Genomic DNA, 22245 nt, shown 5'->3' with positions numbered 1-22245 from the left:
ATAACTATTAGAGAAAAATCTGGGTCTTGAAGTATAGTATGACATTCCTCCGTTTTACTTCTAGATGCTGGCTGAGGAGAAGACCATCTCATGCCGCTATGCTGAGGAGAGGGACAAGGCTGAGGCTGAGGCCAGGGAAAAGGAGACCCGGGCCCTGGCTCTGACCCGCGAGCTGGAATCCCTCATTGACATGAAGGATGAGATGGACCGCGCCAACAAGCTGCTCCGTGCTGAGATGGAGGACCTGGTCTCTTCCAAGGATGACGTCGGCAAGAGTGTAAGACAGCCTAGTTTCATTTTTTTGGGGGGGGGGGTGAATTGTTCTAGGTAGAAATCAATTCAAATCCTCTGTTTTCATACTGGTCCCAAAGTCCTATTTCCCATCACAATCTCCACTATTGTCCTTCAGGTACACGAGCTAGAGAAGTCCAAGCGTGGCATGGAGCAGCAGCTGGAGGAGATGAGAACTCAGCTGGAGGAGCTGGAGGACGAGCTGCAGGCCACGGAGGACGCCAAGCTGCGTCTGGAGGTCAACATGCAGGCCATGAAGGCCCAATACGAGAGAGACCTGGCAGGACGAGATGAGATGGGCGAGGAGAAGAAGAGACAGCTGGTCAAACAGGTATACTAGTAGCTACAGCTGTAACTTTGTCGGTAGTGGTTCCTTACTGTATTATGTCTAATGCATGATGGGACATGTAGTCCAGTGATTGAAAACTTGAATCGCTCTGGTCCTCAGGTGCGGGAGATGGAGTTGGAGTTGGAGGATGAGAGGAAGCAGCGCTCTGTTGCCGTGGCAGGCCGTAAGAAGCTGGAGCTGGACCTGAAGGAGCTGGAGGCAGCCATCGACATGGCCAACAAGAACCGTGATGAGGCCCTCAAACAGCTTAAGAAGCTCCAGGTAACAACCAATTAAATTATCACCAGCTTCTGACTATTGTTCTTATACCATGACCACATTCTATTCTAATCAAGATGCATGCAGATGGTGAATAGTTTGATAGAAATATGCTTTGAACCTCTCCCTCTCCACCAGGCCCAGATGAAGGAGCTGCTGAGGGAGCTGGAGGACACTCGTATGTCCAGAGACGAGATCATGGCCCAGGCCAAGGAGAACGAGAAGAAGCTCAAGAGCATGGAGGCCGACATGATCCAGATGACAGAGGTCAGTCTGCCCTGCTGCTGCCCCTCACCTAAGCGTCTCACACTAGTTTCTCGGTTTATTCTCACCTGACACCTCGCCCTCCCAAACAATACAAAACCTACTTCTGTAGCTCTTTATAAATTTTACTGTGAGAAACTGTATTTGCACTTCTCAAACTTTTGCACAAATCCTCCACTGAAATCATGATTAATGTGGAAAGTTAGTTATGAGAGCTTATCTCAAGTTAGGATTTGGCCCACTCCCATGCACACGCTTTGGTTCTGACACACTCCACCCCCCCGCCCCCCCCCCAGGAGCTGGCTTCTGCAGAGCGTGTAAAGAGACAGGCCCAGCAAGAGAGAGACGAGCTGCAGGATGAGATCAACAACCAGGCCGCCAAGAAGTAGGAACCATTTTCAAAAGCTTTCATAACCTACTGTTTATCTCTGCTTCTAATGACCTAAATGTCTATCCCTCCTCTCTCCCCCTCATCTTTCTTTCCCCCCTTTCCTCTTCCCCTCAGTGCTCTGATTGCCGAGGAGAAAAGGAGACTGGAGGCTCGTATCGCACAGCTGGAGGAGGAGCTGGAGGAGGAGCAGTGTAACACTGAGCTGGTCAACGATAGGCTGAAGAGAGCTCTGCTGCAGGTAGGACAGCCAAGGACGGCAATTGACTTTCATGCCCCATGTGTACAGACTGGGATAGTGTACTTCTAATGATAAGGTGGGTCAGGCAGTTTAACCCCCTGTCTCTGTCAGACTGACCAGATGACTGTGGAGCTGACGGCAGAGCGCAGTACTTCCCAGCGCCTGGAGGGGGCCCGCTCCCAGCAGGAGCGCCAGAACAAGGAGCTGAAGCTGAAGCTGCAGGAGCTGGAGGGAACCGTCAAGTCCAAGTACAAGGCCACTATTGCCGCCCTGGAGGCCAAGATCGCCCAGCTGGAGGAGCAGGTGGACATCGAGACCAGGTGAGTGGGTCTGAGCCTGACCTTAGACCACCTGCATCCTCATTCAGATAACCCACATCTCCTGTGCTCTCCATAATGCATAAAATTACTGAAATTGCAGCATGGGTGAGATCAGATGGTGAAAATCCCACAAGCCATGGAGAAGTTAAGTAGAAGTTTCAGCCTGTCATGTGACCCAAATGTATGTTTCCATAGGGAGAGGCAGCAGGCGTCCAAGCTAGTGCGCCGCACAGAGAAGAAGCTAAAGGAGGTCGTCCTCGCGGTGGACGACGAGAGACGCAACACAGAGCAGTACAAAGACCAGGTCAGGGCTCGAAAACAAGCTTCAACACAAGCCCAACAGCTTTACACCAGTAAACTTAGTCTCTATTTCCCCCTGTGTGATTCTATTTTAAATGTATGTGAATGATTTAATGGACTACATTTACATAAAGCTTTCACACTAGATCTCATTGTACTTTACGTTGTCTTGGAACTCACCCTATCCACCACCTATATGTAGCATCCACCTTGATACTTGATGCTAATGCTTGTGTGTGTGTACACAGTCGGACAAGCTGAACTCTCGTATGAAGCAGCTGAAGAGGCAGCTTGAGGAGTCTGAGGAGGAGGCCCAGAGAGCCAACGCCAACCGCAGGAAACTGCAAAGGGAGCTGGAGGACGCCACCGAGTCAGCCGACTCCATGAACCGCGAGGTCAGCACCCTCAAGAGCAAGCTCAGGTACGTACACCTCCATCACCCAACCGGACTAAATGCTGATGCACTGACTCGGTTGTAAATGACACCGTCTGTACTAGCACCCTACACAGCATACTTGCATTTATAATGTATTTTTCAAACACATTCCCTCTGCTACATTACTGATCATATATCCTCAAGAGGGCCTCCATTTTATTTTTGGGGGGGGGCCCTTCACGACTCTCTTCCATGGTATGTGCTGTGCTCCTGTCACGATCTCTCTGCCCTAATCACTGATCTCTACCATCTCTGTTCCAGGCGTGGGGACCTCCCCTTCACCATGCGACGCATTGTCAGCCGCGCAGGCATTGAGAGCGACGAGGAGAGCGAGCCCAAGAGCGAGACCCCCGAGCCCAAGACTGAATGAAAAGTATCAGAGTTCCCTGCTGTCCATAGGATGGAACTGCAACAGTCATACACAACACACACAAAGCCACACATACCACATAAAGTACACTTAGAGGGACACAAACATCATGATACTGTATGATTTAGAGGCAGTAAATATACTTCAAAGCCAGACCTCAGTCTCTCTTTAATAGGAGACTTGACAATCTATGTACACTTGTATTCCATATAAGCCAATATAACAGTACTTCAGACAATCGCCATACTGACATAACTCATACAAACTTGTGGGCCAAATTTATTTTCTCTTGCTTCATTCTCTGGGAAAAAAATAAAAATGAATGATATTTTTGTAAGGAAACATTCCATTAGAAATAGTCCTGTTTTGGGGATCTTTTTCTAACTGAAGCAAGAACAAATGAAATAAATATAAATAAATGAAGAAGGATTACTCGAGGGGACCAAAGTAATATCGCAATCTATAGATTTGTATTCTATGCTTTAGTTTTTATGATGGTTAAGTATGAAAGTACTACACGTCTATTATGGCTCTTGCTCGCTCTCACCTCAGTTTATAATGGAGGTTTATGTGCTCAATTGTACCGTATTAATTTAGCTGCAGATAGTACTTAAAACATGAATATGCTTTCGGCCTTAAAACGATACATCTATAGACGCACACGAAGCACACAAAGAATTGGAGAATTTGATTTGTGCTGAGTTGTCTTATTTTCGCGCTGAGATTTAGGACTCTGGATTAGAAATGATAGTCCACTGCATTTGTGCATTAAATGAAGACATTGATAGACGGCAGATGCAGCTCAAACAAAAGACAAATTCAGAGTAACTGCAGGCTCCTATGTATTCATGCCAACACACACTAAAGCCTCAGTCAAATTCTACTGTTGAAGGTTGTTTTTCCTGGATCCACGTATCGATTTTTCTATATGCATTACTTTACTACTATCAATGTTTTTATTGATGCGCAGGGCGACGGTTACGGGGTGGTGGGGTACTTTATTACTCACGACACGCTGTATTCTCAGAGCACTGCTTGGCGGGGTATAGGGGTGGTTGAACAGAATAAAGCATGTTGGGATGAGGGGGAGGTTGTTCAATTTTGCAGCACCGTAGTCTAACACATCACATGATATCCTGATGGCATATTTACTTTCTCTGACAGAAAGATTGGTAAAATGACTCCCTGTTGAAATGCCTGGCCAGGTGTTAATCCCATGTATTTAAGGGATGGGGTGAGGTAGATGAGTGAAGGTGCTTTAGGTCTGGGTGAACTGACCCCTGCAGGCTGTGCTCAGGGTTGCCTCTTTTTCTCACACTGCTGGGAAGTGAGAGGAATTTGTTATTATTAATGATGGATAACAGACAAAGGATCACTCTCTCTTTCTCTTGCACTTGGAAGCAAAAAATAAAAGAGAAAAAAATACATCTCAACTTTGTACCGTTCATTTTCTCTGCAGCTCTGAAAAATGAAATCTTGAGTTGTGAATTGTTGGTATTATTGCAATAAAGATGGCTTTCTAAACTGCAACCATTGACTCCTGAGAATTTTTATGTCCATATTATAGGGGCAATCAGCAGTTACTACCTAAAAATACCTGCTGCATTTTACATTATTTGATTTCTTAAAGAATACAATTTACAAATTCCTTATGAGCTTAGTTGAAAGTAAATGTAAACAAACAAATGGCCTCGAAACATGGTTAAAACTAAAAAAGTTATCATGGATGGTCAGTCCTTGCATCCGTAGCTTTGTCTATGAATTTGAGTGGTTACATTCCTCCAGCCCCATCCCTCAGCTGTTTACTGAAACGGGCTGGGATTTCGCGTTAATGTGTCTACTGCTGATTGCCTCTTTAAACTGGCAATACACTAGACTATCAGATCTAATATTGTCCTGTAGTCTTTATTTTTTAGCAACGTGATCTCAGACATGACCACAAGAGGACAGTCTTGACTTTGAAAAAAATCCCAGTTGCAATGGTTCCCCAGGACAAACGGCATAATAAATCAAGTCTAAACCGGTTCAAACAGAATATTGCACAAGGATGGACAGATTTGGGTGAGAACTGAATGTCGTTTGTATATTGTGTTAATACAACGGCCTATTGTAAGCTACAATATTTCAGCGAATGGCCCTTGCTTGTTAATCATTATTTAATCAAATAATTACAGATGCCTGCTTCTGTTGATTACATCTTTTGTCCATTCTCCAGTTCAATGCTTTGCCCTATGCAATTATAAATGTGAGTTTCTATTCTCATTGTGCACGTTTTATAACTAACTTGTCTTCGGGTTGTGTTCTCATTCTAATTAATTGAAATAATATTAGACGTACGATTCTCGGTATAAAAGTTTTGTTGGACTGGGAAACGCTTCTGACAACTATCCTGTTCATGATTATTGTGGTTTTGTATTAGAGCTTACTATTCGTTGATTCTGGTACTTTCAAATTGGAAACTCCAGAGCTCATGTTTCCAAGTCAGAATTGTCAGAGTTTCCTAGTTCCGACTAGCACGAGAACGAGGCATAAACGACTAAATTCCTGCGTGGGAATCCTTAGATGCTTATAGTTCCAAAGAAGATCACTGTAGGCCCCTGTTTAACATGATTGAAAATGATCTAGTGTGAGACCTGTGATAAATGTTGATCATATTTGTTAAAATTAATATAAATATTTTTTAACTACCTTGAATGTTAGTCGACATGTACATTAGAGGTTGACATGGGAGTGCAAATTCATTCCTGTCCGTCTTTCCTGTACTGTCCTGATTCTGCAACAGTTCTATAACCCCGGATCATAATCACTCCTATTCCAGTCCCGTGCTAAGTTTTGGCTGAATGAGTGTGCACCTAGTCATTTAGCGATGTCTGTGTTACATTAACAATAGTCATTAATTGTATTAATCTGTTTCAATGTATATGTGTGCTGAGTCACTTGACTCTCTCACAAAATAAGTCACATAGATGTATGCCGATTGAGATGTCTGTCTCTACCCATTTAAAGTAATGTCTTGAAATGCAGAACATATTCCATAAAAAGTGTATATCAAGATTTAAAGGTCTGGAGTCTGGACACATTATAAAAACAGTCCTGGACTAAAAAGCACTTTCAAACTTAATTTGGCCACCTGTGCCTCCTCAAAAAGTATTGAGAGCATAAGGCTTCAGGGCCCTCCTCCACATATACACACATGTTCACACCACACACAGAGACATATACACACACTCACACAGATGTGCACACACACACACTCATGAGAAACATGTGCAGTGTGATCAGGGTGTATGTAATGCTAATGTGCTGGGTGGTGATCTTTGATTAGTTAATAAGTAACTGTGTGTCTTAAATGGGAACCGTAGTGTGTGTCAGGTGATTCCTACATTGGGTCTGTGCTGTGGTGAGTGCCCCAACCCCTCGGTGGATCAATCAGAGGCAGTGCAGCTCTCCAGTATCTGCTGTAAGGGACACACTGTATCAACATTGCAAAACACCCGTGCTTTAAGTTACAGGCTGTGACATTCTATATCAGTTTTGAAAGGTTATTCTGTCTGTTATGTAATGGATTGTGCAGATGAAATGCCCATCCTTGAAATCTTCACTTGTAATCTCTTGTGCAGGAGCGTTTGGAAAAGTTGAATGGACAGTGGCAGAGTAAGGACTGAGAAAGTGATTCAAAAAGAGGAAAAGACAAAAGAGGATTTTGATCATAGAAGGACAACATTATTGGATTGCAATTTATTCTCAACTTTCAAAATAACCATGGAACTGTCTCTGGTGAGTGGGATTTTTTATAGATCATTTAGTATTTGATGGTGAAAGTCTGAAGGACAATAATTCTAGAGTAACTTCATTGACTGGTATACATGTACAGTGTTTTATTAATGTGGTTTCGGTGGTCTAAGGGCTTGGGTTATAATATTTAATATCTCAGTTAAGATTTCACATGTATTTTATGTCAGGCTGTGATTTTGGATCAGGGTCACCCAGGACTACTTTCTCAATCCAGCCCCTATGTTAATCACATTACCATCCTGTGACATATTTTTTTTATTTTATTTCACCTTTATTTAACCAGGTAGGCTAGTTGAGAACAAGTTCTCATTTGCAACTGCGACCTGGCCATTGTTGATTGACCCAGTTGTCCTTACTCCTCCTCTAACCTGATGAAAGTTTAAGGACACTTTCATACTATGCACTTTCTCAGGCTGTTCTAGAATATTCTATGTTTTCAAGTTCTCTATTGTCCTCTGCCCTGAAGGTAGGTCAAACTCCGGTATGCCACCTTAAATCTTCATAGACATGCCAAACAAGTGAGCAAGGCTTTGCCAAGCCTCCCCTGTGCCAACACTGCCATTGGTCAGCAAGCCCTGTTGGGGGCTGTTGCCATAGCACCCTCATTAAGGGAGGGGCAGGGACATGTTGAGAAAGTGTGGGTTTCTCAGTGAAGGAGTACAGGTTGTCCTTCCCAGTGAAGGAGTACAGGTTGTCAATGTTACATCACAGTACAGGAACTACCAAGTCATTTACCAGAGCTGAGGACATTGAAATGTACTAGAATTCATGCCCAGTGATAAGGAAATAAAAGCACTTTTACACTAGTTCTAGAGCAGCACATACCCTAAGAACATACGCTCTAGAATGTAAACTGTGATAAGTTGTTTTATGGAAGCCAGAACATACAAATACATGCGCATGCGCTCATACACACACACTGACATTTACAATGTATGACGCATGACATTTTGCAGAGATGTGCATTAGCTGGAAGCAGAAAGATGAGGGGTAGAGTAGGAGAAGCAGCATTGAGAGGTTGTGTGTGAGAGAGAGTGGAAACATACACCAGTGGATTAAGCTGCTTTGTGAAGGGAAACTGAGGAAAGCTTATAGAGAAGTGAAGAGAAAGATGGAGGCTTTTGCCCTGACAACCCACCACAGTTCATAACAGCTTAGCCGGAGAGGGGAAGAAAACAGGGACAAATGCAGGAAAAACAGGATCAGCCACTGAAAAGTAGCCCGGGGAAGGTAGGGATGTGGGCTGTAGGAGGGATGTGTGTGTTGTTTTGTATATTGTGTGTGTGGCGTCTTATTTTTTGTCTGTAATGACAGCATGTGAAAATTGGAGTGACTGGGTATGGTGTATATGATGCTTTTTCTGCAGCCATCCAGTTCTTTGTTGATGTTTGTGTTGGCAGATTGTTTAGAGAACTAAGCATGCCAATTATGATAATGCATTATAACACATACCTGATGTAGGGTGACACTTGCAGGGAGGAGAATAGTGAATAGTGTTGGTGCATTTTAGTTTTTCAATGGAGAGTCCTTTGCCCTTTTGCCTGTTCTCTTCGTGGTCCCATGTTAATTTACACACAATTTTTCAATCATTGCTTTGTGTTGTAATGACTCATATTCTTGAGTCTGAATGTTTGTTTTTACTACTTGTGTGGGTATTTATGTAATGTGAATTACTGTAGCGAGTGTATGTGCATTTGTCCTATTTCCCAGGACCCACTCTGCCTGGTGCTTTCCATCGTAAACAATCATAAGTCCCATCACGCTTTGGGCTCTCACTGAAGAGCACTCTACCATGACTGGTGTGTGATCGGTGTTATCACTCTTCCTTCCTCCCCTCTCTGCTTGTCTCTCCCTTCAGGCTCACCCGGCTCTCAAAGCCTTTATGTGTGGCTCTCTCAGTGGAACATGCTCCACCCTGCTCTTCCAGCCTCTGGACCTGGTCAAGACCCGCCTGCAGACCCTTCACAGCAACATGCAGCCTGGGTGAGTAGCCTTCAGCTGGCTCAGTCAATACCTCTACAGCATAGTCCACATACTTCCACATAGTAATCAGGTGAGGTTACGTTTGTAGTAAGTTTTCTGGCTCTATATTACAGTCTTGTCCTAGAGCATGAGACCAACTAGCATTGCATTACTCTATTGACTTGCCTCATTGACTAAGCAATATTGTAGATCTGAACATTGAGAGTCCAAAGAGTCATAAAACTCATGCTGGTTCCACATGGCCTGCATGCTAGTACCAACTCAATGTCATGTCAGCTATTTTGAAATTAAGCGTAGTTGCAAGACACTTAAAAATAACTTTTAGGTCGTTTCATAGTACAGTGTGTTAATACTGCTTACTCTCTCTCTTATGCTCTTTCAGTTCAGCAAGAGTGGGGATGGTGACTGTGTTCTTAAGTGTTGTACGGACAGAGAAGCTCATAGGACTTTGGAAGGGAGTCTCACCAGTAAGTTGGCCTCTCTTTATGATCAATAATATAAATAGAAACACATCATTATGTTGAATCTGTGTGTTGAGTATATGACTCTGACACTATGTCTGCTCTGCTTCCTTCTCCAGTCGTTTGTGCGGACCATCCCCGGCGTAGGGATCTACTTCAGCACCTACTACTCTCTGAAGCAGTACTACTTCCTGGAGCAGGGCCCTGGGGCCATGGAGTCTGTGCTGCTGGGAGCTGGGGCCAGGACTGTAGCAGGGGTCTGCATGCTACCTGTCACTGTCATTAAGACTCGCTTTGAGGTATGTTCAGGTAGAGAGACGGAGGGGAGGGGCAGGAAGGAAAAGATAAATACTTTTCTGTATACTGTATGATTACAGTAACTACATGAGTACTGTTTAATGTGTGGGTGTTTACTGTAGTGTCTGTTGTTGTTTCAGAGTGGCAGGTATAACTACGTGAGCGTGGCAGGTGCTTTGCGCAGTGTGTGTCAAACAGAGGGACCCGGAGCTCTGTTCTCAGGGCTGACCGCCACCCTCCTCAGAGATGCTCCCTTCTCAGGCCTCTATGTCATGTTCTACAGCCAGGGCAAGAACACTCTGCCACAAGGTCAGTATCAGGACACCGGACACACACCACACTAATGCTCAACACTAGTATTTGTTTCACTAGTGAGCGATCACTTTGAAATGTCAGTATGGGGACGCCTATGACATAAACATAGAGCAGTAGTATTGGTTACACTAGAAGCCACATTTGATAACTTTGACGTATCTGTCTCAATGTGAATTGTTTGGTGTGGAGTGGAATTTATAGTGTCTCTCTGTTTCTTCCTCCCAGAGATAAGCACGTCTCCCTACGCGCCCCTGGCTAACTTCAGCTGTGGGATTCTGGCTGGAGTCCTGGCTTCCCTGGTCACCCAGCCAGCTGACGTGGTCAAAACCCACGTCCAAGTCAGCCCACATCTGTACAGGAGGACTGCAGACGCTGTGCGATACATTTACAATGTAACTATCTCTCTGGGTGTTTTATTGAATACAGCGTTGTTACTATGCTTAGGGCAATAGCACTGTTATAATATACTGACGTTGTTCTTATATGGGTCAGGCTAAACTGTTGTCTGTATGTGTTTATATGCTGACCTCTAGCCTGCACACAGTGTCACACTATGTAATAAAACATCAGGGTTGATTTATAGTAGTTGACATGTGCCATTCTTTCTCTCCGTCTCTCAGGAGCATGGGTTTCAAGGGTTCTTCCGGGGTGGGGTGCCACGTTCTCTGAGGAGGACCATGATTGCTGCCATGGCATGGACGGTGTATGAACAGATGATGGCCCGCATGGGGCTCAAGTCCTGAGGAGGGATGACAAAAAAGAGGGATGACAAGAAGAAGGGATGACAAGTCCTGAAGAGAGAGAATGAAATGAGGAACGTGTGTGAACCGAGGAAGAAAGTGAAAGTCAAGTCACCGAGGACAAACCAGGACAGTGAGGAGTGCCCTGGAAGGCACTGCTGTGTTTGTGTCTTTAAACTGCCTAGTTGTGAGAGTGTGCCAATGGACTTCTTCACTGACATACAGTATTCTGCCATAACATTATTAACACATTGCAAAGATATGATACCTCAAGGACTGGTATCCATACTTTGACAGAAAGATGGGGACTAGTAGTTTTATTAAAATGTCTGTATATTTGAATGGATTGCAATAGTTTTGCATTGCACGATATTGTCTGTCGTCATTGTATGTGAGGCTACACCAAACAAGACTTTAATTTATTTACTCTACTGGGCTACTTTCAAAATTCCATATTGCACTTTAAGTCGTAAAATATTGTTGGTCCCTAACTAGCCACTGGACTCCCAGCCACACTGACTGTTTAAGCTACTCCAGGCTTTAGATATACAGTATATCACAAAAGTGAGTACACCCCTCACATTTTTGTAATTATTTGAGTATATCTTTTCATGTGACAACACTGAAGAAATTACACTTTGCTACAAAGTAGTGAGTGTACAGCTTGTATAACAGTGTAAATTTGCTGTTCCCTCATTAATGTCTAAACCGCTAGCAACAAAGTGAGTACACCCCTAAGTGAAAATGTCCAAATTGGGCCCAAAGTGTCAATATTTTGTGTGGCCACCATCATTTTCCAGCACTAACTTAACCCTCTTGGGCATGGAGTTCACCAGAGATTCACAGGTTGCCACTGGAGTCCTCTTCCACTCCTCCATGACGACATCACGGAGATGGTGGATGTTAGAGACCTTGCACTCCTCCACCTTCCGTTTTGAGGATGCCCCACAGATGCTCAATAGGGTTTAGGTCTGGAGACATGCTTGGCCAGTCCATCACCTTTACCCTCAGCTTCTTTAGCAAGGCAGTGGTCGTCTTGGAGGTGTGTTTGGGGTCGTTTTCATGTTGGAATACTGCCCTGCGGCCCAGTCTCCGAAGGGAGGGGATCATGCTCTGCTTCAGCATGTCACAGTACATGTTGGCATTCATGGTTCCCTCAATGAACTGTAGATCCCCAGTGCCGGCAGCACTCATGCAGCCCCAGATCATGACACTCCCACCACCATGCTTGACTGTAGGCAAGACACACTTGTCTTTGTACTCCTCACCTGGTTGCCGCCACACACGTTTGACACCATCTGAACCAAATAAGTTTATCTTGGTCTCATCAGACCACAGGACATGGTTCCAGTAATCCATGTCCTTAGTCTGCTTGTCTTCAGCAAACCGTTTGCGGGATTTTTTGTGCATCATCTTTAGAAGAGGCTTCCTTCTGGGACGACAGCCATGCAGACCAATTTGATGCAGTGTACGGCGTATGGTCTGAGCACTGACAGGCTGACCCCCCCACCCCTTTAACCTCTGCAGCAATGCTGGCAGCACTCATACGTCTATTTCCCAAAGACAACCTCTGGATATGACGCTGAGCACGTGCACTCAACTTCTTTGGTCGAAAATGGCTAAATGGGCCCAATTGGGACAATTTCACTTAGGGGTGTACTTACTTTTGTTGCCAGTGGTTTAGACATTAATGGCTGTGTGTTGAGTTATTTTGAGGGAACAGCAAATTGATATTGTTATACAAGCTGTACACTCACTACTTTACATTGTAGCAAAGTGTCATTTCTTCAGTGTTGTCACATGAAAAGATATACTCAAATATTTACAAAAATGTGAGGGGTGTACTCACTTTTGTGATATACTGTATATCCCACTGTAGAATTCTACAATGTTAGGTACCTGTTTTCCCTAGACTTTACCACAACTTGTATCTGCTTGTCTTTAAATTGAAGGTAAAGAACACTAATTGCTTAACATACTGATCCTTAGCTGGAAATGCACTTTTAACCACTTCCGTAATCTAAAACTCTGGACTGTCTCATGCCACAGTGAGTCTGCCTACCTTCCCTGTGTACCAAACTATTGCCACTGTTCTAAGATATTATTCTGGTAGAGATGTTGTAACATATAATAAGCTTTGCTTGCTGTCCATTTGAGCTGTACAGTTGATTTCCCTTAGAACGGTATTATAATTGTTCATGTTTTCATATTTGATATAATTTATTACTGTTTATTGTAATGGTGAATAATTATGCTGGTGTGTTGAAGAGAACATTTTAAATAAAAAATAAAGTAAAATTATATAAGAATACAACATGAGTCTGCTAATATTCATTATATAAGGTATTTGCTTTGTGTCTGTCATGCATCCCTTTACACCTCTTTTTCTCCCTTTTCTCTTCCCTTTCTCTCTCCACACTCTGTGAAACAACAGAAAGTGACATGACATTAGTGCCTTGGGGAACCTTTCCACAACTGCAACCCATGTGTCCTCAGAAGGAAATTAAATGACACATGACATACTGAATCCTGGCTGAGGCGGTGGATAGGTGGTCACTGAGAGAGACAGGCGGACACGAAGGCAGCTCAGCTTAGTCCAGACACATGTTCCAGCAATGCCCTACTTATATGGCCCATAAATCACATGACAGTTGGTCTCTGAGCGTTAATAAGTACACCTACAACCCAACATTGACCTCGTTATTCAAAGAGGTAATATGAACAGCCCACACAGTACTTGGGAGCAGTGGATGTTTCTAGTACATGGGTCATTCTCAGTTTCAACATTAGTACGGCAATACCGGAGGTTTCTTTAATTTTCATTTCACCTTAGACACAGCCATTATACCTACCAACAGTAATAGCAGTGCATGATGATAATATGCTTATCACAGAGCTGTCAGACATAAGACTGGGAGAAGGGGGCAGGGTTGTGACATCAAAGGGATAGTTAATGATAAGGAGAGTGAAAGGCAAGAGCCAAGCAAAAGTAAGGCATTAGGCTATACTGATCTAAACCAGTTTTCTTCTTGGCTATGTCTATATTTGATTCTTTTTTCATCTAGAAATCTTGTTGTACAATTAAACCATATTATTAGCTAAGTATGCCATATTTCGTATGTTATTAGCTAAGTATGAGTCATATTTCATTGTTTGTGCATTACATGTCTGACTCATTATGTAAAACAAACTGTTAACATATTGGAAACTTGTGCAACTTTGTGGTTATTTTTAATCATAATGACATGACACCCATTTCCAACCCAATCAGCTATTCTCATCAGAAACCTTATATCAAGGACTGCAGTGATAGCCTGTGTCACAGTGGCCTTTGCTTTCAGAATTAGATAGGGTACACTGACATATGAAGTGAGTTTGACACAGATTAGGAGTTTATTGAGGTCGTAGATGACATATGTGAGTAAACTTGCTGTGGAGAATACATAGGTGGTTGCTACTTAAAGTCCCCAGGACATTCACAGTATTAGACAAGACTGCCTTTTCTTGTGCACCAGACACATGGAATAATCTAAAATCCATGCTTCATCTAGATATGTTAGTGCCACTGAATGAATTTAAAATATGTGAGACTTGTTACAGAGGAGTGTAAATGTTTTTTTTAGGCTGGATCATATTGTATTGCTGTATGTTTTAATTATGTAATGTATTGATTGTTGCTGCCTTCTTGGCCAGGTTAACATTGAAAAAGAGACTCTGGGTCTCAGTGGGCTTTTCCTGGTTATATAAATATTAAATCAAATGTAAAAAATAGATGCACCGCAAATACATTAAGATTGAGACACTGAAAGGACTGTGAGAACACCCCATTAACTTAATTATCCTTTTTTTAAGTGGCCTATTCAATAAGTCATAAAAGTTAATTTTTTATTCACTCAGTCACATAACCCCACTTCCCGCAATAACATGTCATACCCTCCACCTGTAATTACCCGATGACCTTGACATTGGTCAAAACATTGCAATGATCTTTTCCAGCACCCATCCCAAGAGGTCCAAGCCATCTTGTCTAGCACCCATTCTATCTTTGTATCTGAGGCAAGTTGGCATTTTTGCAATTTACCTCTTCTTATTTAAAAAAATGAATTTTATAACATATTGCAAAATCACTATGTACATATTGTGATACCTTCACCTGGAACTCCGTATCTCTAGCAAATAAAGTTGCAACACAGGCCACTCTAACCTGGAAGTCAACGTCTCCCCATTGTCTTAATATGGTCTTTCCATCGCATTGTCTTAATATGGTCTCCTCGTCCGACCTCCAGTTACCGGTTTCACCAAACCCATACGCTGCTACTCTGTGCTGCTAGTGCGCTGGAGTGTTTGCGCCATCTAGTGAATGAAATATCCAATTAGACAGTTATATTTTCAGTCAGCGAAACAACCAATCATGTGCTTTGAAACTTGAGTATATATTTGGCGTAATTTCCCTTAGCCTTCCTCTTTGACGCACGGGGTACATATTTTGCATAGTTTCGTGGTGAGTTTTAAGTTACATTTCACGCTTTTTTTAATGTCAAACGTCACTTAAATAGACGAAGTAATCAGTGACCATGTGCAGGATGTCTCACATTAGTCTATGTAGATGTTTGAATTTGAAGGCTTTATATGACTTGAAAGCTAACACTAATATGTCGAGTAGACACGTGCCTGACATGCTGTTTAGCGCACTGTGTCCTGCAAAGTACACTAGCCAGGCCATGTTATGCTAGGCAATGGGCCACTCGCGCATAAGCGTAACGCGTTGATGGCCTTATCAACTACAATGTCTGGGACTGGAATAACTGTTTACTTTTATTATATATAATATATATCTCTTTTGACTCCTGGTTCCTCTTTTTTCCGGCACTCAAGTCAGGGAAAGTGGTCAAGATGTCTGGAAATCTAGATGTTCTTCAAATGAAGGAGGACGATGTGCTTAAGTTCTTGGCTGCAGGAACCCATCTGGGAGGAACTAACATGGACTTTCAGATGGAGCACTACACCTACAAGAGGAAGAGTGATGGTGAGTGGTTGGTGGTCCTGAACAAAACTACTTGTAGTGGTATAAGCCAGTGGTCAACCCACCCTGGTTGTGGAGGGATACTGTCTATGTAGGCTGCTGTTCTGACACAAGCATGCCTGATTTGGATTTTTGGGCTGTGTTTCTGTATTGCACTTTGATGTCGGCTGATGTATAATGGGCTTTATAAATACATTTGATTGATATTCAAAGTCTTGATGACTGAGCCACACGGTCCCGTGTGGCTCAGTTGGTAGAGCATGGCGCTTGCAACGCCAGGGTTGTGGGTTCAATTCCCACGGGGGGACCAGGATGAATATGTATGAACTTTCCAATTTGTAAGTCGCTCTGGATAAGAGCGTCTGCTAAATGACTTAAATGTAAATGTAATAGTTGAAATGGATGTCTGTTTCAATGCTGGGCTGTAACAACAAAAGCTTCTGTCCCCTTCAACTCACTGAACTAGAGTTGACCACTGATTGTTTCTCTCACTAGATGGAGCACATTTGGGCAGGGTAAACTGGACACAGATCTGGGTGTACTGACTGCCCCTTGTCCTCAGGTGTGTACATCATCAACCTGAGGAAGACCTGGGAGAAGCTACTGTTGGCAGCCCGTGCCATTGTTGCCATCGAGAACCCAGCTGACGTCTGCGTCATCTCCTCCAGGAACACTGGACAGGTACAGCTCCAACTGGCAGCGTAGTGGACACGGTGAATAATTAATGGAACTGAATGCTTGCCTTGTGTTTACCCATCAATTAGACGTTTCTGTATAGATGTGGCTGCATGCGTGCACACAAAGCCTTGCACTGATGTCGGTGTGCAGGTGTTGGAAGTTTGCTAGATTGGGCCCGGTTTACGTTAACAAATCAAATGAAAGGTTAGTTGTCATGTGTGCTGAATACAACTGGTTCATTAGGCTTTGAGTGAAATGCTTGCTTAGAGGCCCTAACCAACAGTGCAATTTAAGTAAAAATGTATCTACTGTGCACCTATTTAAGGAAATAAAAGACAGTGAATAATAACAGTAGCGAGGCTATATAAAGGCACTGGTTTGTCGCGCTAATTAAGGTAGTATGTACATGTAGCTATAGTTAAAGTGACGATGCATATAAATTCAGCAAAAATAGAAACGTCCTCTGTCAACTGCGTTTATTTTCAGCAAACTTAACATGCGTAAATATTTGTATGAACATAAGATTCAACAACTGAGACATAAACTGAACAAGTTCCACAGACATGTGACAAACAGAAATGGAATAATGTGTCCCTGAACAAAGGGGGGGTCAAAATCAAAAGTAAGTCAGTATCTGGTGTGGCCAGCAGCAGCATTAAGTACTGCAGTGCATCTCCTCATGGACTGTACCAGATTTGCCAGTTCTTGCTGTGAGATGTTACCCCAGTCTTCCACCAAGGCACTTGCAAGTTCCCGGACATTTCTGGGGGGAATGGCCTTAGCCCCCAACCTCCGATCCAACAGGTCCCAGGCGTGCTCAATGGGATTGAGATCCGGGCTCTTTGCTGGCCATGGCAGAACACTGACATTACTGCTCGTTCTGTGCATGATTTCCTGCAAGACAGGATGGCTGGTGGCATTGTCATGCTGGAGGGTCATGTCAGGATGAGCCTGCAGGAAGGGTACCACATGAGGGAGGAGGATGTCTTCCCTGTAACGCACAGTATTGAGATTGCCTGCAATGATGACAAGCTCAGTCTGATGATGCTGTGACACACTGCCCCAGACCATGATGGACCCTCCGCCTCAATTGATCCCGCGCTCTTTGCCAGTCCTGTCTGGTCCAGCGACGGTGGGTTTGTCCCCATAGGCGACCTTGTTGCCGGTTATGTCTGGTGAGGCCCTGCCCTACAAGCCCTCAGTCCAGCCTCTCGGCCTATTGCGGACAGTCTGAGCACTGATGGAGGGATTGTGCGTTCCTGGTGGAACTCCGGCAGTTGTTGCCATCCTGTACCTGTCCCACAGGTGTGATGTACCGATCCTGTGCAGGTGTTACACGTGGTCTGCCACTGCGAGGACGATCAGCTGTCCGTCCTGTCTCCCTGTAGCGCTGTCTTAGGTGTCTCACAGTACGGACATTGGAATTTATTGCCCTGGCCACATCTGCAGTCCTCATGCCTCCTTGCAGCATGCTTAATGCATGTTCACGCAAGGACCCTGGGCAGCTTTCTTTTGTTGTTTTTCAGTGTCAGTAGAATGGCCTCTTTATAGTATCCTAAGTTTTCATAACTGTGACCTTAATTGCATAACTTCTGTAAACTGTTGGTGTCTTAATGAATGTTCCACAGGTGCATGTTCATTAATTGTTTATGGGTCATTGAACAAGTATGAGAAACAGTCTATAAACCCTTTACAATGAAGATCTGTGAAGTAATTTGGATTTTATGAATTCTTTGAAAGACAGGGTCCTGAAATCCCTTTTTCTTTTTTGATGAGTTTATGATTAACAGAGTAGTGTAAGGGGGGGTTGGTGGGTGGCGGGACACAATGCAGATAGTCCTATTAGCCAATGTGTGGGGGCACCGGTTAGTTGGGCTAACTGAGGTAGTATGTACATGTAGGTATGGTTAGTGACTATGCATATATGATAAAGAGAGTAGCAGCAATGTAAAAGAGTGGTTTGGCTGGGTGGCACACAATGCAAATAGTCCAGGTAGCCATTTGATTACCTGTTCAGGAATCTTATGGCTTGGGGGTAAAAAGCTGTTGAGAAGCCTTTTGGTCCTAGACTTTGCGCTCCGGTACCGCTTGCCATGCGGTAGTAGAGGGAACAGTCTGACTGGGGTGGGTGGGGTCTTTGACAATTTTTTAGGGCCTTCCTCTGACACCACCTGGTATTGTTGTCCTGGAAGGCAGGAAGCTTGGCCCCAGTGATGTACTGGGCCGTACGCACTACTCTCTGTAGTGCCTTTTGGTCGGAGGCTGAGCAGTTACCGTACCAGGCAGTGATGCAACCAGTCAGGATGCTCTCGATGTAACATTGGTAGGGCTTCCGCACAATGATTTTCATTTGATAGTTACCTGAGCCACATCAATTCTGCATGCTGTCTCGTGCCACTTGCCTTTAGATTCCAAGGGCAGTGATGGGTGTTAACCATGCTTTCTGCAGCTTGGTCGCTAATAACCTTTCATATACATTTTTGTAGAGAGCTGTGCTGAAGTTTGCCTCGGCCACTGGTGCCACCACCTTCCACGGTCGTTTCACCCCCGGAACCTTCACCAATCAGATCCAGGCTGCCTTCAGGGAGCCACGCCTCCTAATTGTAACAGACCCTCGTGCTGATCACCAGCCCCTGACTGAAGCCTCTTACGTCAACATCCCCACCATTGCCCTGTGCAACACTGACTCCCCACTCAGATATGTCGACATCGCCATCCCCTGCAACAACAAGGTTAGACTGCTTTGCCCTCATACACTTAACACCTACGTGAGTTTCCTGGTTGTTTGACTTGCACACCGTTAGAGCCCGGCGCAGTCCTGTCAGTGCGGTGCTGGGTGTAGGATGTGTGCTACAGAAACGCAGTGCCTTTTTTTTCTCCCCTTGCTCCATCCGTGTGTAAGAGGGAGGGGGAATTAGGTATAGGCCATGCTACATATTTCTGTAAAAGACCGGTGTTCTAGTCTCATTGGTGTAGTTGGTCATGGTCTGAACTGTGCTCCAGGGTCACCACTCTGTGGGTCTGATGTGGTGGATGCTGTCCAGGGAGGTGCTGAGGATGCGGGGCACCATCTCCAGGGAGCACCCCTGGGAGGTCATGCCTGATCTCTATTTCTACAGGGACCCTGAGGAGGTAAGAAGCATGCCTTTTAGACACATACTTAAACCATTATACACCAAATTTACTGGTAGGGCAAGTCTGACTTATTTCTCAACAGTAATGGATCTTGTATGTTCTGTTTGCGTTGTTAGCCTGACGCTCATTGTTTTCCCTGGCAGATTGAGAGGGAGGAACAGGCTGAGGCTGAGAAAGCTGTTGGAAAGGAGGAGTTCCAGGGAGAGTGGACTGCTCCAGCAGTTGAGTTTACCCAGCCTGAAGTGGCTGACTGGTCTGAGGGAGTGGCTGTGCCCTCAGTCCCCATCCAGCCATTCTCTGCAGGTAAGGAAAGTGAAGATGTGGTTTCTGGTTCCACTATGCTGAGACTTGGTTTTAGGTTCTTGACTGATGCACTTGGCAGCATTTTCAAAATGTAATTGATTTGGATGTATATGACTCTTGGTACGTCAGAACCTATCAAATGTGTTTGTCTGAAAGGTCTCATGTTTAGGTGTAATCCTAATTGAGTTTCTGCTTGTCTTTCAGCTGCTGCTCTTGCCAAGCCAGCTGCTGAGGGGTTCACTGGTGAGTTGTGAGCTTAACATCAGCCTCCCTCTAATTGATGCGCCATAATTGTCATCAGTCGGATTGATTGTTTAACCTACTCAAATATACCGAAATTAGTGGTTGTTGGTCATGTATTTGCACATCTTTAACGTTTTCTCTCTTGCAGAGGACTGGAGTTCCCAGCCAGCCACTGAGGATTGGTCAGCTGCCCCTATTGCCCAGGCCTCTGAATGGGGTGGGGAGACTGCTGCTTGGTCCTAAGCAATGGTGGTCTAATGTTTGACAGTACACTAAATTGCTTTTTTGGTGTACAAACTGACCCCTGACAATTTAAACACTACAGTGTAGTAGGCAAGTGACCATAACGGCAATACTACATTAATATTAACAACTGTTATACTTACATTTCACATTGAAAGAACTTAATGACATTTAATTAGACTGTTGCCATATGTTGAGCCCTCTTAATGCTGACAAAAGGGGTAAAGCTCTTTAATTACACTGTTGGGTGATTCAGCAACTTTGGGTACTTTGGCCCTGCAAGCTTTCAGAAATTAAAACCTTCTGAAACGCCATTTACCAGTTGTCTATGATTTGTCTAGAAATAATATCCCAATGGCTGTAATTGTACTATTCAGGAATTTATTTTTCTCAGACAAATGTAATTTACATAATGTCGTAAAACATCAATAATAGTTGCAAATTAAATACAATTTAAAATAAATACTTATACATTTGTACATAAACTTGTGGTTATTAAGGTTTTCATAACTCAACATGCCTGAATGTATAAACTTGACTTTGTGAAGCTGAAAACAATGACAAATAAGATTTTTCCGCCCAACATTTGAACTTATTTCCCGACCTAAAACAAATCCTACTCAATTACATCATATGGGTGAGGTGGAGATGACATGTAAAATATATTTTTTAATCAACTGTTAAACATGACAAAGTTGGACTCAAAGGAGCTTATGGGCCATGCTCAACGAAGTAGGCCAGTGTTTTTGAGAGATGGGCCCAGATTGCAGAGGGGTCATTTGCATAGAAGAGCTCAGTGAGCAAAGTGAAATGCCTGGATTTCATTGAATTTACACAGGTAATTCTCTGCAAAGTCAATATGCACGATCTCCTCTTTCTGCAGTTGGTCTTTAAATTCTCTGGAGTATTGGTGTCAAATGTTGTACATGTTTCCCCAACTTCTCTTTTCAATCCTTTGGACAAGTTCTCCAGTAGTCTGCAGTGAGCCACACCTTTTCTTTTACTGACAGATGTACAGGGACATCCATGTTTCTCTTATTATTTTTGCTTTCTTTTCCACTCAAACACCATGTCTACTCACCAGCATCAAAGGCAGATGTTTTCAGCTTTTTTGGTTGGAAAAGGGAGCACTGTGTACATGCACTCTTCAGGTTCTCACAGCACAAAGACTCATGCTGCAGCTGATCACTGTGATATTGTAGTTTTCCACCATGAACTGGAGGTTGGTGTGGGTTTAGCAGAGACGTGTCCCTATCGACTGTTGGCTTGACAACCCAAAAGGAAGTATTTTGCAGAATTCATAGGACATTTTAATCTCCGAATATTTCCTCTTAAAATTCTGATTAAGGTTCTGAATTGTGCCATTCAAGAAGTGCTTCTGTTTGTCTTGTTCCTTGTGTGTCCTCTTTCCATGTTCTACTGTTATCACGTTCATAGATTCTAGTGATTTTTCTCTTCTGTGGTATTCTGATCCTGTTACATTGCTTTCTCCTGGAGTATTGAAGACTTGTTGGACTGTTCATTTGCCCTCATTGCTTTTGCTGAAAATCCAAATTCTCTGTTTGCAGCTTTTACTAGGCCATATTTTTCAGGATGTTGCCTGTGAGCATTTTTGAAGCCGCTTTGTCCTAGGCACTGCGCATGTTTTAATACTTTTGCTTTAACTGCAATAATGTTTCAGACAATGTAGGGGTGTTAGGGGCATGTATTCTGCCCTCTGGCTGCAAGTCATCTGGTGACTAAGGTGGTGTGTTGCCTGATGGGTAGGTCTCCATTGCAACTTGTCTTTAACATCTGCTATTCTGTTGGTTC

General features: G+C 43.7%; 3 protein-coding genes across 6 annotated transcripts in view; all 3 read left to right on the top strand.

Moving 5' to 3' along the window:
• LOC129826223 (myosin-9-like) overlaps positions 1–4747 on the top strand; it is a 34431-nt gene extending 29684 nt beyond the window's left edge. For both annotated transcript variants that reach the window (XM_055886732.1, XM_055886723.1), the window contains 10 exons: positions 65–277; positions 410–622; positions 740–901; positions 1037–1165; positions 1459–1547; positions 1668–1791; positions 1903–2111; positions 2307–2415; positions 2660–2832; positions 3109–4747. In XM_055886732.1, the coding sequence (XP_055742707.1) occupies positions 65–277; positions 410–622; positions 740–901; positions 1037–1165; positions 1459–1547; positions 1668–1791; positions 1903–2111; positions 2307–2415; positions 2660–2832; positions 3109–3217 (1530 nt within the window). In that variant the 3' untranslated portion in view covers positions 3218–4747. The remainder of the gene's footprint in view (positions 1–64; positions 278–409; positions 623–739; positions 902–1036; positions 1166–1458; positions 1548–1667; positions 1792–1902; positions 2112–2306; positions 2416–2659; positions 2833–3108) is intronic.
• Positions 4748–5170: 423 nt separating this feature from the next.
• Positions 5171–13122, top strand: LOC129826218 (mitochondrial glycine transporter B-like). Of its 3 annotated transcripts, none has more exons than XM_055886699.1 (8): positions 5171–5278; positions 6838–6994; positions 8871–8995; positions 9378–9462; positions 9576–9755; positions 9894–10062; positions 10294–10460; positions 10689–13122. In XM_055886699.1, the coding sequence occupies exons 2-8, from the start codon at positions 6857–6859 to the stop codon at positions 10809–10811; spliced, it is 987 nt and encodes a 328-aa protein (XP_055742674.1). In that variant the 5' UTR covers positions 5171–5278; positions 6838–6856; the 3' UTR covers positions 10812–13122. The 3 variants fall into 3 exon arrangements, with proteins under 3 accessions (XP_055742674.1, XP_055742663.1, XP_055742684.1); XM_055886688.1 differs by lacking the exon at positions 5171–5278 and adding an exon at positions 6517–6677; XM_055886709.1 differs by lacking the exons at positions 5171–5278; positions 6838–6994 and adding an exon at positions 7002–8242.
• A 2097-nt stretch (positions 13123–15219) lies between these two features.
• Positions 15220–20914, top strand: LOC129826211 (40S ribosomal protein SA-like). The gene is made up of 8 exons (XM_055886674.1): positions 15220–15309; positions 15684–15834; positions 16394–16512; positions 18996–19241; positions 19513–19641; positions 19788–19947; positions 20152–20190; positions 20339–20914. The coding sequence occupies exons 2-8, from the start codon at positions 15702–15704 to the stop codon at positions 20431–20433; spliced, it is 921 nt and encodes a 306-aa protein (XP_055742649.1). The 5' UTR covers positions 15220–15309; positions 15684–15701; the 3' UTR covers positions 20434–20914.
• The last annotated feature ends 1331 nt before the right edge of the window (positions 20915–22245 follow it).

This window comes from Salvelinus fontinalis, chromosome 2 (assembly GCF_029448725.1).
Source record: "Salvelinus fontinalis isolate EN_2023a chromosome 2, ASM2944872v1, whole genome shotgun sequence".
NCBI lineage: Eukaryota > Metazoa > Chordata > Actinopteri > Salmoniformes > Salmonidae > Salvelinus > Salvelinus fontinalis.
This window is presented reverse-complemented; position numbering and strand designations above follow the sequence as displayed.